This window comes from Triticum aestivum, chromosome 5B (genome assembly GCF_018294505.1).
Source record: "Triticum aestivum cultivar Chinese Spring chromosome 5B, IWGSC CS RefSeq v2.1, whole genome shotgun sequence".
In the NCBI taxonomy this organism is placed as follows: domain Eukaryota; kingdom Viridiplantae; phylum Streptophyta; class Magnoliopsida; order Poales; family Poaceae; genus Triticum; species Triticum aestivum.
In genome coordinates, this window is record NC_057807.1 from 252,187,625 (window position 1) to 252,206,774 (window position 19,150).

The 19,150-nt window shown below is 48.9% G+C and overlaps 1 protein-coding gene across 4 annotated transcripts; it reads left to right on the forward strand.

Moving 5' to 3' along the window:
- The first annotated feature begins 13,947 nt into the window (after positions 1-13,947).
- Positions 13,948-17,687, forward strand: LOC123111227 (protein AATF). 4 transcript variants are annotated; one of them, XM_044531970.1, is made up of 14 exons: positions 13,948-14,234; positions 14,343-14,586; positions 14,672-14,778; positions 14,927-14,999; positions 15,092-15,166; positions 15,288-15,398; positions 15,509-15,548; positions 15,616-15,685; positions 16,349-16,451; positions 16,561-16,656; positions 16,749-16,778; positions 16,994-17,093; positions 17,186-17,270; positions 17,342-17,687. In XM_044531970.1, the coding sequence occupies exons 2-14, from the start codon at positions 14,407-14,409 to the stop codon at positions 17,463-17,465; spliced, it is 1,194 nt and encodes a 397-aa protein (XP_044387905.1). In that variant the 5' UTR covers positions 13,948-14,234; positions 14,343-14,406; the 3' UTR covers positions 17,466-17,687. The 4 variants fall into 4 exon arrangements, with proteins under 4 accessions (XP_044387905.1, XP_044387904.1, XP_044387906.1 ...); XM_044531971.1 differs by having other exon boundaries at positions 13,967-14,234; positions 14,316-14,586; XM_044531969.1 differs by having other exon boundaries at positions 13,966-14,586.
- Positions 17,688-19,150: the final 1,463 nt, after the last annotated feature.

Sequence of the window (19,150 nt, forward strand, 5' to 3'; positions counted from 1 at the left end):
CGGCGGCTTTTAAAAGGGTCGACGGGGAGGGGGCAAGGCGGCGGCGGTGTCCGAGGCGCCGACGACGCTGGCGGCGTGCGGCGCTGGGAGACCGGCTCGGGGTCGGGGGCGACCAGGCGCTGGGCCGGCTGGGCTTCGGCCAAGTTAGTCCGAAGACTTTAAAAAAAATCCGTCGAAAGAAAAATCCAAAAGAAATATAAAAAAAATTCTAAAAATGCCAAAAACAAATTTTCACCGTCTAAATAAAATATTTAGAAAAAAGTGAACATTTTTCTGGCCTAAAGATGCAATTTTGAAAAAAGCATATTTTTCTAATTCAAATAAAATAGCAATAAAAATCCAAAATAAATATTTATTTGATTTTAACATTTTTCCTCCAATATTTCTTTTATTTTGGAGAAGTCATTTTATCCCCTCTCTTTGTTTTAATATTGGAAATATTCGGAGAGAAAAACAATAAAACCAAAATGATCCTCTTTCCAAATTTTAGAAAATTCAAATACTAAAATAAATGAAATCCCCAACTCTCTCCGTGGGTCCTTGAGTTGCTTAGAATTTCTAGGATCAAACCAAAATGCAATTAAAATATGATGTGCATTTGATGACCTATGTATAACATTCCAAATTGAAAATTTGGGATGTTACAACCATCTTTGATTAACGAGCTAGTCTAGTAGAGGCATACTAGGAACATTCTGTTTGTCTATGTATTCACACATGTATTAAGTTTCCGGTTAATACAATTCTAGCATGAATAATAAACATTTATCATGATATAAGGAAATATAAATATGAACTTTATTATTGCCTCTAGGGCTTATTTCCTTCACTTAATACACTAGATGCATGCTGGATAACTGTCGATTTGTGGAGTAATAGTAGTAGATGCAAGCAGGAGTCGGTCTACTAATATTGGATGTGATGCCTATATAATGATAATTGCTTGGATATCGTCATAATTATTTGAAGTTCTATCAATTGCCCGACAGTAATTTGTTTACCCGCCGTATGCTATTTTTCTCAAGTGAAGCCACTAGTAAAATATACGGCCCCCCAGGTCTCTTCTTTATCATATTTGCCTTCAAGATCTATTTTTATTAGCTTTTTTCAGATCTATTAATCAAAAAACCCAAAAATACCTTGCTGCAATTTTTTGTTATTTATTTTCTCCCGCGTTCCCGCGAGATCTATTTATCCAATCTACTACATTTTTGTCTATCTTTTTACCCGGGAGGGATTGACAACCCCTCTTTTACGCCGGGTTGCAAGTATTTATTCTTTGTGTGCAGGTACCGTTTACATAGTGTTGTGTGGTTCTCCTACTGGTTCGATAACCTTGGTCTCATTACTGAGGAAATACCTACCATAGCTGTGCTGCATCATCCCTTCCTCTTTGGGGAAATACCGACATAGTTCAAGCCGCATCAGTAGGAACCTGCACGATAACTTCATGCTGGTTCTGTAGGTGGCTCGGACTCTTCATCAACATAAAGCCAAAGGATTTAAAGTTGGACATTTCACGAGCATTTGATGCCATCTGCTAGCCATTTCTTTTTTAGGTGCTTCATCCCAAGGGGTTCTCAACTACATGGATGTCTTGGGTGTCGACTGTCGGTGTCAAAACCGGCGGATCTCGGGTAGGGGGTCCCGAACTGTGCGTCTAAGGCTAATGGTAACAGGAGGTGGGAGACACAATGTTTACCCAGGTTCGGGCCCTCTCTATGGAGGTAATACCCTACTTCCTGCTTGATTGATCTTGATGATATGAGTATTACAAGAGTTGATCTACCACGAGATTGTAGAGGCTAAACCCTAGAAGCTAGCCCATGATTATGATTGTTCTTATCCTACGGACTAAACCCTCCAGTTTATATAGACACCGGAGGGGCTAGGGTTACACAGAGTCGGTTACATAGAAGGAAATCTTCATATCCGAACTGCCAAGCTTGCCTTCCACGCAAAGGAGAGTCCCACCCGGACACGGGATGAAGTCTTCAATCTTGTATCTTCATAGTCCAACAATCCGGCACAAGTACATAGTCCGGCTATCCGAGGACCCCCTAATCCAGGACTCCCTCAGTAGCCCCTGAACCAGGCTTCAATGACGACGAGTCCGGCGCGCAGATTGTCTTCACAATTGCAAGGCGGGTTCCTTCTCCGATTACTCCATGCAAGATTTTGAACACAAGGATCGTGTCCAGCTCTGCAAAACAAATTCCACATACCACCGTAGAGAGCACAGTATTCCACAAATCTAATCTGCTGACAGCTTTTCATAGCGTGACATCACGCCATGGCCCGGTCATTATTTGAACCATTTTTCTCAACCTGCTACCGCGCATATCGCGAGGTGGTTTTATTGGCACGTCCTGTCGAAGCAGAGATCGTGTTCCCTTATCACGGGATTCTCATCAATATGGGTGTGGGTAACCCAACCGCGCCATCAATGCGGCGCTTGGGGAATAAGCGAGTTTACCGGGCAAGTGGGGAGGCGCAGGATCCCTGTCGCCTTTATAAGGAGATAAGGACTCCCCTTTTTCACCCACGCCTTCTCCTTCCTCTGCTCATCCATTCTCTATCACTCGAGCTCTAGCGCCCAAGCGTTCGTCTTCTCCACCCACAAAGGCCCTCCGAAAATGTCCGAATCCAGAGCAGGAGGCAAGTGGATGGCCTATATCATCCGGGAGAAGGATATCAAAAAGCTTTGGGAGGCCGGGTATCTGGCCAAGAAAATCAGCCATCGTCTCCCGATGGCGGGACAGATCGTCCCAACCCCGGAACCCCGTGAGAGGGTTGTATTCCTCCCTCACTTTGTCCATGGGCTAGGGTTTCACCTCCACCCATTCGTTCGCGGCGTCATGTATTACTACGGGATCGATTTTCATGATCTATCCCCAAATTCTTTCCTCAACATCTCGACATTCATCATCGTGTGCGAGGCCTTTCTCCGCATCTCGCCGCACTTTGGCTTATGGCTGAAGATATTTAATGTGAAGCCCAAGGTAGTGAGCGGCGAGCATGCCGAGTGTGGAGGTGCCATGGTGAGCAAGACGCCCAACGTCACATGGCCCTCAGGTACTTTCAATGATTCCGTCAAAGGGTGGCAGAAGCAGTGGTTCTATGTCACAAAGCCGCGCGACCCAAAATGGGCTGCAGCTCCCGAATTCCGATCTGGAGCTCCCCTGCGGCTTACGTCCTGGCCCAAGAAGGGCCTGAATTGGTCTTCACCTGACGAATTGTCAGTGCTCCAGACGCGCGTCAAGGATATGGAAGACAAGAATATCAAACTTGTCAATGCAGTCCAGGTGATGTTAGTTCGCCGGATCCTTCCTTGTCAACACAGGACTTGCAATTTATGGGAATTCGACCCGGCCAAGCACCAGACCCTGCTAGAGCTCTTTGGCTCCTTGCACAAAGACATCTGGAAGGTGCTTTTCAAGTCCGGCAAATCATGGCCGGACTTAGCCGAGGACCACGGGTACCAACTATCCCTCCCTGCAAGTTCGGTAAGTCATTATATGTTGGCAAGTCATATGTTTTATTCGCATAACCCAAGGGAAATGCTTAATGTGTTTTCCACAACTCTCCTAGGGCTGGATGAAGAAGGCGGGGCGGGTCTACTATCCGGCCCCACTACCGGAAGAACCAACCGGCCCACTTCTAACGAAGATGCTGGTCCCGGTGCCTTACAAGTCACTTAAGAAGAAGGCCGAGAAGGAGGCCAAAAAGACCAGGGGCGGCCTTCGTCGCCGTGGCACTTCGGACACAATATCCGAAGACTCCGATGCCCACTCTTCCTCCGGAGAGGACGAGGAAGAGGAGGAAGACCAATCCCTAGTGAGGGCAAGAAAGAAAAGGACGGCCTCCATATCTTTGGAGGCTGAGTCGCCTAAGAAGGGAAAAACTCCCCTTCTAGAGGAGCCCACTACCGCTGCCGACAGCAGCCCAGAGTGGGATCCCAGTGCCCAGCCCCTGATGAACTCGTGAGTATAAAATCTGAACATGTTTGTGCATCCAGACTCACCATGGCATGACGTTTTAATCATTGAGCCATACTTTTTTGCAGTCCAGCAAGGTCCCGCACCAAACAATCCGCATCGGAGGATTTACTAGGCTCGGATGCTATGGTCAGCGGGACACCCCCGAGGGCCCCTTCCCCAAAACACGTGCACGACACCGATGTATCGTCCTAGAGAGACCCAGGCCAAGGAGGTTGAACTTCAGGGGGCGGACGCACGAAAGAAAAGGCCCCCATGGCCGTTGACGGTGGGGGCTATCTCGAATTCGGCCCCCAACCGGACACAATTCCGAAGACCTATATGGCTGTTCCACCGGCAACCTCTATCCAACCAGAGGTGCCGGATACTTTATCGGCGACGCTGAAGAGCGCCTCCATCGTTGAAGAACACCGTGCCCTTATGGGTACGGTGATTGAGAAGATTCAGTCTGCTGAAAGTGGACTGAATGAAGCTTGCATCAGCCATATAACGGGCTTTGAGGTATGTTTTGTGAGATTTCGAAGAGTGTCATAGTATAGGTAGTAGCCCCTGATGCACTGTTTGGTGAAAGAAAGAACCGAACAGAGGATCAAATACATGTTCGCAGGAGACTCACTTTATGACATCTCTCCTTTTTTTCAAAAGCAGGCGTCTGTAGCGACTGTCGCCTCTCAAACTGCAGAAGTCTCCGGACTGAAGCAGAGTCTGGAGCGGGCCGAAGGAGAACTCGACCGAGTGAAGAAGTAGTTGGAGGATAACCAAGGTATGCAAAAACCTTGTTCGCATTCAGCGTGAATGAATAAGTTAGTATGATAAACATATATTCATGGTGTGCTCTAGGGGTGATGGCCGAAGTCGAGGCTCTTAAGAAGGTCGTGGCCGAGGCCGAGAAGAAGGCAGCCACAGAGCAGGCTCTTCGTGAGAAGCACAAGGCCAGGGTTATTGAAGCGGGGCAAGAGCTCCAAGAGGATGTGAAGAAATGCGAGACCTTGGAGCAGAGCTTAACGGAGAAAGAGTCTGAACTCACCAAGGCTCATCAAGCCGCACGCGATGCCCCGGGGGAAACCCAAGGCGCCCTGTAGGAAATCTAGGAGGCGAGGAAGATCGCGGCGGGTAAGGATGTTTCTATGCAAAGCAAGTATTTGAGGAGAAAATCAAGTTGCTAATTTGAATTATGATTTCTTCAGGGGTGTTTGCGGAGCTACCACGCAGCATATCTGATGCCGCCCAATTCTACCGAGCCGAAGAAAGGAGCACTGCGGAAAAGCTCTTCTGGTCGCACTATCTGGCGCCAAATTATCCAGTGCCATTTGCCGATCAGCTGAAACAGCTGATCGAACTGCATAAGGCGGCCAAACTAGCCATGAAGGATTTAATTATCCAGCTATGGCCCGTCGAGCCGATTCCAAGCAGCTACTTCGGGCTCATGAAGCGGCTTGTGAGTGCCTACCCTTGACTTGAAGTCATCAAGCGGTCGGTCTGTATGGACGGTGCGCGAATGGCCTTCGCCTGCGCAAAGGTGCACTGGGGGAAGATGTATGCTGAAAAGCTGATGACTGTGGGGCCTCCAGAGGGGAAGAAGCACCACAAGCCTGAGTTATATTATGACAGTGTCCTGAAAGGATCCCGCCTTGCGGCGGAGCAATGCACCAAGGACATTATATTTCCATGAGTACAGTCATGTTGTCCTTTGTAATGTTGAACAAGGTCATTTCTATTATTTACTGCCTGATATTTGAAAAAAATTCCTCCTGCGTGGTCGTTTTATATATTAATCCTGAGAGTTGGCTAGTCGTTGGCTTCTGCCCCCACGTAGGAAGTATGGGGTGTTCGGGATAAACCCGAGCACTCTTTATCCCAGTTTTGGGTCCTTGAAGGAGGTGTTCAGCGCAACGAACCAGGCAATCGGACTATAAGGCTTTATCACTCTCACTTAGCCATAGGAGTTTGACAAAAGGAAGGTAGGTGCGGCCCCTGGTGTTCGGAAGACCGCACGAGGGGCTTTATAAGCACCTGATCGGAAGAAAAGCCGATCCATCGCATGCTGCATTAGTTACCGCATAATGCGGAAGAAATCCTTAAAGATTTTACAACCTCTCGAACAGCTAACCAGCTCTCGCTGTATCATGACAGTCAGTTTTCGGCTTTCTCTACTGAGGCGCTTGTCCAGAAGAACCGGGACACAATCGCAGTAGTTCTCCCTATGCCGCCTTAGCCGATATAGCGGAATGTAAGGCAGTAAAACATGGGAGCCAGGCAAACACAACTATTGACTCAAGACATGATTCGGAGCTAATGCATATAATGCTATAAGTTCGGGGTGCCGAACGACCGCGAAGGTGTTCGGACTTTATTGCCGTATTATGGGTACAATGAAGCCCCTGGCATATTAAGGCATATCGCGGTGTACGGATGCCATTTGACAAAGAGTGTCAATAAGAAACAACAACAGATAAGCGTCATATAAAGCCACATGTTGTAATTGAATAACACGTCGATGCGTACGAATACAAGTAATGTGATAAACAGAAATATGACTTCGGAACCTGCTGAGATCAGGCGGGAGGAGGCTCTGTGTGGATCTGGAGTGTAATCGGATGGTCATCAAGGGGAATATCTAAGGATTCCCTTACGCATTCAAGTTGTTTCCATGTCGCCAGTCCTGGCCTACACAAAAGTGGACCTGCAAAGAAAGTGCAAAGAGATATTTGTGTGCCACGGAGCGGTTAAGCCGCGTTGTGTGGCCTATCCTAGTCGTGCCTCTGTTTACTGCCGGAGTGTTTTAATTGAGCTCCGGACGAGCCGGGCTATCCTGCCGCGAAGTACTTTGGACTCCCTTGACGGTGTCCGGGAGCTTGGCTGTTGACTTGAGGTTCGATTGAAAGATGCCACTCGTTGCTTCTGCTGTTAAGGCGGCGGTATACTCTTCGGCACAGAGGGGGAGTTCGGCCTTGCCATTAACTGTTATGACGCCGTGCAGACCGGGCATCTTGAGCTTACAGTAGGCGTAATGTGGCACCGCGTTGAATCGAGCAAACGCGGTTCGTTCAAGCAGTGCATGATAATTACTACGAAAAGGGACGATGTCAAAGATTAACTCTTCGGTACGGTAATTGTCTGGTGATCCGAAAACTACCTCCAGAGTGATGGAGCATGTACAACGGGCCTCCACACCTGGTATAACACCTTTAAAGGTGGTTTTAGTGGGTTTGATTATCGAAAGATCAATACCCATCTTGCACACTGTGTCCTGATACAGCGGGTTTAGACAGCTGCCTCCGTCCATAAGGACTCGTGTGAGGTGGAACCCGTCAATTATTGGGTCAAGGACTAGTGCGGCTGAATTTCCCTGATTGGTATTGGCCGGACGATCCATACGGTCTAAGGTGATCGGCCATAGTTTATATTGTGGGGCGACTGGCTCCGTTAAGTCGACATCCCTAAGAGTGCACATCCGTTCCAGCTTGGGAATGTGGGTGTCGTTTATCATGTTCACCGTTTTGATTTGCGGGGGAAATTTCTTTTGTCCTCCTGTGTTCGGTGATCGGGGCTCCTCGTCGTTGTCATCGCTTTGAGACCCCTTCTCCTTGTTTTCGGCACCTGACCTGCCGGCTTGTTTGAAGACCCAGCATTCATTGTTGGTATGATTAGCTGGTGTTCCTGGGGTGCCATGAATTTGGCATGGACGGTCGAGTATGCGGTCCAGACTGGACGGGCCCGAATTGTTCTTTTTGAATGGCTTTTTCCGCTGACCGAACTCAGAGCCACTGAATCCGGCATTGACGGCCGTGTCTTTGGCGTCATTGCCATTTTTGCGACGCTTGTGTTTGTTGCGTCGGGGCTTGCCGTTGCTATCTCTGGCCGCTAATGAGCTAGGATTGCTTGCGGTGCTATTGCTACGAGCCAACCAGCTATCCTCGTCCGCATGAAAGCAGGTCATGAGTGTCGTGAGAGCTGCCATGGACTTCGGCTTTTCTTGGTCGAGATGTCGGGCAAGCCACTCGTCACGGATGTTGTGCTTAAAGGCCGCTAGGGCTTCGGCATCCGGACAGTCGACAATTTGGTTCTATTTAGTTAGGAACCGAGTCCAGAATTTCCTGGCTGACTCTCTGGGCTGTTGGGTTATGTGACTTAAATCATCAGCATCCGGTGGTCGCACATAAGTGCCCTGGAAGTTATCCAGGAATGCGTCTACCAGGTTCTCCCAACTTCCAATGGAGTTTGCCGGCAAACTATTCAGCCAATGCCGATCCGGTCCCTTGAGTTTTAGTGGGAGGTATTTGATGGCGTGTAGATCATCCCCGCGGGCCATGTGAATGTGGAGAAAGAAATCTTCTGTCCATACCGCGGGGTCTGTTGTGCCATCGTATGACTCAATATTCACGGGTTTAAACCCTTCTGGGAATTCATGATCCATTACTTCGTCAGTGAAGCATAGGGGGTGTGCGGCGTCTCTATGCCGGGCTACATCACGACGCAGTTCAAATGAGTCTGGCCTGTTGTATTCGGCCCGGCTGGATTTGTTTTTAGTATATCCGGCGTGACGGTCATCATCACGCATTGGGGCGCGCCCCCGTGATCCGTAGATCGATCTTGACTGTCCTTCTTTGTTCTCCAATTTGTCTCACAGCTCATGCGTGTAGCCCCAGGCCTTCGTGTTTTTGCTTGTTTGGCGACGGGGTGCGGGCTGGACTTTGGGCTGATCTGCCGCTTTGTCTCGGCCACGAGGTGGCCGGTCAGCCGCATCCTGCGCTGGTAGTGTAGGCTTTAATGCCTCCTCCTCTAGTTGAGGTAGCAACCTGCGCTTTGGGTAACTTTTGGTTGGGTGCTCGAGACAGTATTCCTCGGCTGCCAGGACCTCGGTCCATCTATCAGTTAGCAGAACTTGATCAGCTTGAAGCTGCTGCTGCTTTTTCTTCAGGCTTTTTGCAGTGGCTATAAGCCGGCGCTTGAAGCGCTCCTGCTCGACGGGATCCTCAGGCACGATGAATTCTTCGTCGCCAAGGCTTACCTCGTTGTTGGAGAGAGGCATGTAATTGTTGTCCTCTGAATCTCCATCCATTGCCTGTTCATCAGGGCTAGCTTGCCCATCCTCCCGTCTGGCTTTCTCGAAGCTTGGCTGGGCGGGATTGTTTTCGTCTTCGGTATTATCCGGAGTGCTATTGTCTCCTGTGCCGGTATCACTATTTTTGCTATGGCGGGGCTTAGAGCGGCGCCGCTGACATCGGCGCTTAGATTGTTTCTCAAGGGGGTTATCCTCCATTGCGTCATCGCCATTGCTTTCTTTGGGTGTGCCTACCATATATATATCATATGATGAGGTGGTTGTCCAGCGCCCTGTGGGCGGTGGTTCCTGTTCTTCTCCGGCGTCGTCGTCCATACCGTCGATGTCTTCGGAGTCGAAATCAAGCATGTCGGTTAAGTCATCGACAGTGGCTATCAAGTGGGTGGTGGGTGGGTAATGAATTTCTTCGTCGTCCGCTTCCCACTGAAGCCGGACATAGTTTGGCCAAGAGTCTCCTGATAGGGAGAAGGATTTTAATGAATTGAGCACGTCGCCCAAGGGCAAGTGCTGAAAGATATCCGCGGAGGTAAACTCCATGATCGGTGCCCAATCAGGTTCGATGGGCATAGATGTACGCGGTTCGGAGCCTGCAGCCGGAGACGAGTCCGGGGGTCCGACGACGTCGGCCTCATCGGAGGCGAAGTCTGTGTTCGGCTCTATGGCCGCTGAGTGTGCGACCTCCGTGGCGGGGTCCATCCACCCGTCCTTGGATGGCATGATCTGCTCCGGATTAAGAGTTGGGGCAGCTACAGGTGTGATCTCTTGAACACCGTGCGATGGCAGATCTAAGTCATGCTCATCGTAACTATTCGGTACACCTATCATGGGCTCGAATCCGTCGAAGATCAAGTCTCCGCGGATGTCGGCGGTGTAGTTCAGGCTTCCAAACCTGACCTGATGACCAGGGGCGTGGCTATCGATCTGCTCCAGATGGCCAAGCAAGTTGACCAACAGTGTGAAGCCGCCGAATACAAAGATCTGTCCGGGGAGGAAAACCTCGCCCTGGATCGCATCGTTATAGATGATTGAAGGAGCCATCAAGCCTTACCGTGATGACACAGTGGAACTCTCAATGAAAGCACCAATGTCGGTGTCAAAACCGGCGGATCTCGGGTAGGGGGTCCCGAACTGTGCGTCTCAAGCTAATGGTAATAGGAGGCGGGAGACACAATGTTTACCCAGGTTCGGGCCCTCTCTATGGAGGTAATACCCTACTTCCTGCTTGATTGATCTTGATGATATGAGTATTACAAGAGTTGATCTACCACGAGATCATAGAGGCTAAACCCTAGAAGCTAGCCTATGATTATGATTGTTCTTGTCCTACGGACTAAACCCTCCGGTTTGTATAGACACGGAGGGGGCTAGGGTTACACAGAGTCGGTTACAGAGAAGGAAATCTTCATATCTGAACTGCCAAGCTTTCCTTCCACACAAAGGAGAGTCCCACCCGGACACGGGATGAAGTCTTCAATCTTGTATCTTCATAGTCCAATAATCCGGCACAAGTACATAGTCCAGCTATCCGAGGACCCCCTAGTCCAGGACTCTCTCAGCGACCCTACTCTCCTCGGCTTCATCTAGAGTTGTGGTCAATGGGTATGCAGAGCCAAAAATTCATGCATGCTCAAGGTCATAGGCAGGGTGACCCACTGTCACCACTACTATTCATCATCGTCATGGACGTGCTCACATCTCTCATATCTAGAGTGCATGAGTGTGATGTTCTCAGCAGGATGTCGAGATGTTCCCTGATGCAGCGGACCTCCATATATGCTGATGATGTGGTCCTAATCATAAGGCCAACGTATTTTGACCATAGATATTGTCTGGGAGGCGATGCATATTTTTGGGAGAGCATTAGGACTCCACATCAACTATGCAAAATCTGCGGTGATCATGATCCGTGATGAAGAAGGAGATAAGGAGTTGGTGGTCGCACCTCTTCCGTGGAAGATGAAAAATTTCCCTATAAATACTTTTTTTTAGAAAAGTAGGATGACCCCCGGCCTCTGCATCTGGGCGATGCATACGACCACTTTATTAATTATTCTCACAAGACCTTACAAAATCAATACAACAGTAAGACTAAAGCCACCGTCTAAGCAACAAACTGTCGCTACACCTATCCAGTTGATGAAGGGGCGCAGATAGCCTGGGTCTAATACCAAACAGACATCACAGCCAAGCCTAACATCTAAGACCTGAGACCCCAACCTAGCCACTTGCCAGGTCTGGGGCACACGCTAGTCCGACGTGCTCTCAGAGGCCGCCGCCGCCAACTGCCACCGCTCCATCTTCAGAACTGTACTTATGCATCAACCTTGCTCGGTCTAGCTATCATCGACTCCACCACGGCGCCCAACGACACCTCCTCCCTGCACGCAAATAGCTGAACACATCGCGGTCGCCACTGATACACCTCAGCGCCATGCTGCCAAGTATCACCAGCCGACACAGCTTGAAGTCCTTGGAGGATCTGTCGTGCGTAGCACCTGCCGACCAGGCATGACCAAGCGTAGCACCTGTCGGTCAGACATGACTTGACATCTCCACCGAAGCTCCGTGCAAGACTAAGCCGCTCCACCTCCTGCCTCTGACTTCCAGCGCTACTCCACAAACGATGCTCCCAAGAGAGAGACGACACCGCAGTGCCGCCATCGTCCGATCTAGAACACCAGATCCTAGGGTTTCCCCCGGAGCAGCACGAGTGAGTTGACATTAGTTACATGACGATGCCTTCATCAAGGTAACGGCATAGAACGCCGCCATCGCCTGCCGTCGGCTCGGTTTTCACCGGCAACCATGTCTCCCCAACTCGCAGCCGGGACTAGATGATGGATCTCGAGATCCGATTACCAAGCATCTGGCCAGCCACCGCCGACGAAGAAGATGACCGCCACCACTGGCTACACCGGCCAGAATAGATCTGCCATGGGTGCCACCAAGCAGTCCACCAGGCCCTCGACGCCGCCGCCGATCTAAAGCCAGATGACATGCCGCCGAAGACCGCATCGCGTCGCCGCCTGATCCAGGCCAGCCGCCGCAGCAACCGCCCGTGGCCCGAGGCAGGGCCGACCGCCGCCGCCGTCGAAGCCAACACCGTCGCTTCTAGATCGGCCGCACCTCCACACATGTTGGGGTCCCGCCACCCCTGAGACACGGGAGGGAGGAAGAACCCCCGCCACCGCCATCGGCCTCCGGGCGCAAGCCGGCGGCGTCCTCCAACGGCGACAGGAGGAGGGGAGGAGGATGGGCTAGGCCCCGGCGGCGGCTAGGGTTGGGGAGCTCGAGTCTCCCGAGCGGGGGGCGACCCATGCGAGTAATAAAACTTGACCTCCCTGCAAATACTTGGGTCTTCAACTTTCCATTTGGCAATTCCCACGCTCTGAATGGCAGCCTATTATGGACAGCGCGCTCAACTTCATGTCGGGAAGGCAAAAAGGTCCCATTACTCGTGTAGGACGACTGATATTGGTTCACGATGTGGTTATGGCGATGCCATGCACCACCTATTGGTTGCCAATGCTCCAAAATGGGCACTTGAGTGTGTTAACAATAGATGTCGTGCTTTCTTCTGGGAGGGGGTAGATGTAATCCATGGAGGGAAGTGTTTAGTAGCATGACAGAGGGTATGCAGACACAAAGAGCTTGGCGGGCTAGGAGTTATGGACCTCGGGAGACATGAGCTCGCTTTGCGACTAGGTTGGGAATGGCTCAAGCCTACTGACACAACTAGACCGTGGCAGGGCCTAAAGATGGCACATGATCCATAAGTATAGATGGCATTCAACAACCTGGTTCACTGGCAGCTGGGGTCAGGTGAGAATGTGTTGTTTTGGAAAGATAAATGGATTAGAGGAGCTACGATAGAGGAGATTGCCCCAGACATCATGGCCCATATCTGCACCCAAACCATAAATTGAAGACTAGTTAAGGAGGGCTTACCTAATCATCGATGGCCTTCCGACATTTCAGGAGATCTCTCCACCAACGGACCGGTCCAACTCATTAGACTGTGGGAAATTATGCTCTCAGTTTAGCTTGACCCCAACCGACAGTATGTGGCAATATGGCCTTGGAATGAGCGAGGGGTGTACACTCCTGCTTCGGCTTATCATATGCTCTTCATGGGTGCGATGAAGGTGGCTTTTGCTAGCTGGATATGGAAGTGTTGGGGGCCACTAACTTGCAAAATGTTCTTATGGTTGGCCATTCAATAACTAATCTAGACATATGACCGGAGGCTCAAACATGGTCTTCAAGAGGAGAGATCGCCATGCTTTCTTTGTGACCAAGAGGAAGATAATGTCGGCCATATCCTGCTCCAGTGCGTCTACTTGAGGAAAGTATGGCATTTGACATTCGTCAAGACTAGGATGGATCCATCACCGGTTCCCGCGGTGGCCGATAGACTGAAGCAATGGTGGGGAAACTCTTGCAAGCGCATAGCAAGATGCACCGAAAGGCGTTTGACTCTCTAGTCATGTTGGTTTGCTGGAGCCTTTGGAAGCAAATGAACATTCGATAGTTTCATAATGCTACAACAACGGTCAGTACGTCGGACTTAGTAACAAAGATATTAGATGAGCTCTGTGTGGGCTCTGGGCTCTAGAAGGAGGGAGAGGAGTGAATTATCTATGTGTGTAGTAGCGTATGAGAGTTGGAGTTGGGGTGGCGCGTTGCTTCAGCCGAGTTGTGGCTGTGAGGCTATTTTCTCTTGTACATTATCTCTCTATCTTCTGGAAAGCTTTTATTTACAAACTCTTCTATAAAGTTATGGTAGCAATTTGCACATTCTCAAAAAAAAAACATTGTTTCATTCTCAAGGCCCAACCCAACTAGTATCTTTTAGATTAGGCCCAACCCAATTAGGAAATTCATCAAACCCTTACTTTTCCCCACCCATGCGGGCGCTGGCGGTGCTGCATCCAGTCAAATCGGTGGCGGTGCGGCGCCTGCACGTCGACGGCTGCATTCTCAAGCGCGGAGCCTGCACACCGGCGTCTAGCTTGACCCACACACACCCCACCTTCCTAGCTTCTCCTGCCCCGCTTCATCTACCTCGCTGCTCAGCTGCACTGGCCTGCCCCGCGACGCCTGAGAACGCCGGCGGTTGCCTCTCTTGCCCCCGCACGCCGCACCAGCCTAAGCTCTGCCGGCTGACTGAGGTGAGCTGGACAGGGATTAATTGCTTCTTCGAGTTTTTTCGGATACCCTTCCGGTCCGGAGGCCTGCAACTGAAAGAGAAGCCTCTCCTTCCTCTTCTGTCTCGTCAGGCAAGCCTTCCCTCCTCCTCGGCATCACCCGCAAACCTAGCTACTTGCCGCCGCCGAGGAGGAGATGGCGCCACTCGCACCCAAGCGCCGCAAGGCAGCACCTTCCCCTTCCCCTCCCCTTTCGGAGGCTTCTTCCGACTCCGGCAGCGACTCCGACCTCAACCTCCACGACAACTCCGACCCAGAGGACGGCTTCTTCTCCGCAAGGAGGGCTGCCGATGACGGCGACCAAGATTTCTCTGCCGTAACTCTCCACCCCCTCTCATTTTCCTTTTGTTCATATATACTTAGATTGCTTAGCTATTTTGTGCCTGTCTCTCTTTGGTTAGAGCGACGAGGAGATCGACCATGAGGAGGAGAGCGACAATGAAGAGGAGAATGATGGTGAGATGGGGGAGCTCGAGGAGGAGTATCGCACCCTCCAGGCCAACCAACAGTAATGTTCCCTTCCACCCGTCCTCTACATCTACATGACTACATGTCTCACTTTCACACGGTTTACTTTACAATCTGCTTCATGATCTCACATGTATTTCTTCTCTTCTAGTTCTGCATAAGCACATATTTTTTTCTTTCACGCGCAGAAGCATTCTTCAGACCTTGAAACAGCATAGGGATGATGATGTCTCGAGAGGCCAGGCAGTCAAAAACCAAAAGGTATTATGTGCGATTGCGCAGCTATCCTTCACATTCATTGTATTTAAGCTTTCAAACTATTAACCTTTACATCCAATTTCTGTTTACTGAAGGCGCTATGGGATAAGACCCTGGAAATGAGATTCTTGCTGCAAAAGGCATTTACCACTTCAAACAAGCTTCCCAAGGTCTGTTTCTCTCCCATGGCCGTAACATTCATCTTCGTTTATTCATCATAGTTGATTTTACTTCTGAAGAATGCATGATTGTAGGCCGCATTCTAATGTATACACTGTTCTGTTCTTGCAGGATCCCACCAAGTCAAGGTTCTGCAGTCACGATCAGGAGATCGAGCAAGCATATGTTGATCTGTTGGACTCATCGAAACAGACTCTTGGCTCCATGCTTGAGCTGCAGGAGGTTCGGGCACCTGCTCATGTTTTTTTGCTTCAACACTACAGTATAGTCTATACATTTGTTAGCCCAGGTTTCCTTACTGCCCACAATATGCTCCCCAAAACTACCTGTAGGCTTTACTAGAGCGGAACCAGGCCGCAAAGGGTGTGAAAGGTACTACTGTAATCCAGTCTCTCTCATTCTGAAAGATGCCTCGAAACGTTTGGTAATCCCGACTTAGTGACAGATGCTTTGCCTAATTCAACTGGAGAGGATGACGAGTGGTTGCAAATGCAGAAAGTGCAGATAAGGTAACCTTTTGCATTAAAAGAGACTCTGATGAAGTACTGTGGGATATACTCTTCAATGTGTTACAGTGTCTTGCATAGCAGCAGATCTTTTGTTAATCAGCACTTATGCAGTTCTGCACTTATATACCAGTATAATGTGTTTTGTGCTTTTATACCGTATCGTATCAGTAGAATGTGTTTATGCTTAATACCGATCATTTAAACTCTCCCCTGCTCCTGTATTATAATAGTTTCTTAAGTGCATTTGAGTTAGCGAATTGTTTGTGTGGCACTGCTATTTTTTCTTTTCTTTTTGGGTTTCATCTTTACAGACGTTGTTTTCTGGATTGCTAATTTGCTACCTATTCCTGATTAATGTTGGTGAATTTGGCAACTTGTATTCAGACTAACATCCAGCAAGAAAAAAAAAGTTCCACCATATTGGCGAATCCTTAAGTTAGCATGCACGTGATAAATGATTATAAGTATACACAAACTAATATAAAAGCACTAAGCAGATATTCTCTGTTAAAAAAAGGCGGTAACTGGAAAACCAAACTTGGTGTGTCGGTTCTAGAGCTTGTCAAATTGCACTTGTATGTATTTTGCTTGGGCTGTTTTTCTTCTTGACTTTCTGCACATATACAGCATAAAACAGCGTTTGATATCATGGTTTTTGTACAGAATGACCCTGTTCAGAAATACTGAGATAGATAAATGGCAGAGGAAAACACAGGTCACAACTGGCGCTGCTGCACTGAAAGGAAAGTTGCACGCATTTAATCAGGTTAGCTGAATGCCTATTTAAGTACTTCTAGTACTTTGTTATTGTGGAACATGCTTTGATATCTAAAATGCTAAAACCTCTGCTTTCCCCTGGTCTTGTATGAGAACAGAACATAAGTGACCAAGTTGCTGGTTATATGAGGGACCCAAGCAGGATGATTAACAGGATGTACCTGCGGAAATCTGATGTTGGTGTATTTGGGGAGGTATTTTAGATTCATCTATTATAATGGGCCACCAGTTCAGTTTCTACTTCTAATTATAATGATTGATTTGTGTCTTCTCATTCATTTTGCAGAGTGCAGCACAGCCTGCTACTGCTGTGGAGGTTTGAGCAATACTTCATTCTTTAGTTAAATTATTTCAAGCTTGCTTGTCTCTCATTGTTCTATTCAGATTCTGTGTTATGTGTTCTAGTGTAGTTCATTTCTTCCATTGAGGCGAAACTTCATGCAGCCTCAGTTATTTATCTCGCTGACTATTTAGGATGTGCTGTGTAGTAACCGTCCTGGTCTCATATGTTCACCCCTTGTTGCAACTCAGGGCAAAGACGTGGAAGGTGATCCTGAACTCATCGATGATTCTGAATTTTATCATCAACTTCTCAAGGAGTTTCTCGAGTCATGTGATACGGGGGCATCTGGTTAGCTCATATCCAACTAGTGTTCACCTGCACATCTCTTTTTGTTGTTGCCCTGAATGCACTGATGGACCATGGTGCTGCAATGTTCGCAGAATCCGCATTTTACGCTCTGAGGAAGAAGCAGCACAAGAAGAGAAAACTTGTTGACCGCCGTGCTTCAAAGAGTAGAAAGATAAGGTAGGCTTGCTTTGGGCGCAGTCTGTTTTTCTTCCATGGGATTGCTATCAACTTGTTTATGTTATTTTCAGGTACAGTGTCCACGAGAAGATTGCTAATTTCATGGCCCCAGTACCGATGACAGTTCCTCCGATGGCTTCAAAATTGTTTGAGAATTTATTTGGAATGGGCAACCAAAAGGCCCCTGCTCTCTGATTTAAGAAACAATTCAAAATTTTGACATCAGAAGAAGATTTAGCCATTCCTTCTTACATACGTAGTTTTAAACTGTAATATGTGATGGCCTTACTGCTAGAAGAGCAGTGAAGCAAAATTGTTGTATCGTTGGGCCCAGGAAGCGCATTTCTGTTTCTTTGTGATGGACGGTATAATTCAAATCCCATGGGAGTGATATAGATCGGTGCTGTTGAAACTGGAGATGGGCCAGCAGAGAATGTCCCTTGTGGAGGTGCACCAACTTGCGGTTCTGCGCCGCTGTCATATCTTTCTTCAGCTGGGTCAAAATTGTTTTGCTAGCACACTGAACTTCAGGTCAACCTGCATCAACACGGCAACCAATGAAAACAGTCTTTTATGCATGGATTGACATGGAGCGAGGAAGAGATGAAGTAATCTTGAATGTAATCTAACAGAGGGTGCCTTCTCGGGGTAGTCCTTGTCACAGAACAGCTTCAGCTGGTAGATGCGACCCTCATGGACAGTCTGCAAAGGTTGGGTAGGATAAAAGACTTTAAATCTATATCTATACCTTTTTTTTGAAAGCAACATAGCTTTATTACTTAACCGAGCTTGGGTATATCACCCAAACACAGGCGCCAACATTGGCTGGAACATCAGTTTCCCACTGCATAAAGTGGTCAGAAACATAACTATGGCCAACACTGGCCAACTCATGAGCAACGCAGTTCGCATTCCGCCTACAGACCGAGACAGTGAATATTGAGAACCAGAGCTTCAGCTGGTATTTCATGTCTTCGATCATTGCCGCATACGCCGAGGAATCCGACTTGCGCAGGCCCAGTGCTTCTGCAAGGAGTTGTGAATCAGTTTCAAACACCACTCGCACCATACCAAGATCTGCAGCCATATTGATAGTTTGAGACATGGCAACAGCTTTGGCCGCAAAGGCGTCATGGATGTTCTCCGTCCTCCCAGCGCGAGCACACACCAGATGCCCGTCGGCCGTCCTCGCAGCGACGCCCCAACCTGCATGATCCTGTCCTGGAATGAAGGACCCATCGACATTTAATTTATACTCCGACTCCGCGGGAGGATGCCATTTGTCTGGCATGGGTTTGTCCATCGTCTTCCCAAAAATTTGCATGTATTCTACTAGAACATTGCTTCTCGTTTTCCTCGCCACGTCAGCAGGCGGACTGGGCATCTGTCCCTCCCTCGGCCTGTTCTGATTGGACCACCACAGCCACCAAAAGGTAAGCACATGCAGACGCTTTTTCACATCCAGGCCCCAAAGAAAGTCCAGCATTACATGCACGAACGTGATCGTTTCCAGCTCGAGGCGTTCTCTCTCCAAGGCTAAATCCCTCCAAACCTCTTTAGCGTATTTGCACTTAATAAAGAGATGTGCCCCATCCTCGTCCGCCTTACCACAAAACAGGCACTTTGTGTCCGCAATAGGGATCCCTTTCCTGGCCACACTTGTACGGAGGGCTAGGGATTCGTGCTTGAGCCGCCAGGCGAACATTTGGATGTTCTTCGGGCAAGGGAGTTTCCACAGACGTTTCCATGCATCATCTTTGGTCCCATTCAGGGTTCCCGGGGTACAGTTGCTGCCCCGAACTCCCCCGTCTGCCTTAGTCTGTTACAATTGAACATAGAGTTTATATGCGCTCTTTACTGAATGAATCCCCTTGCTATCA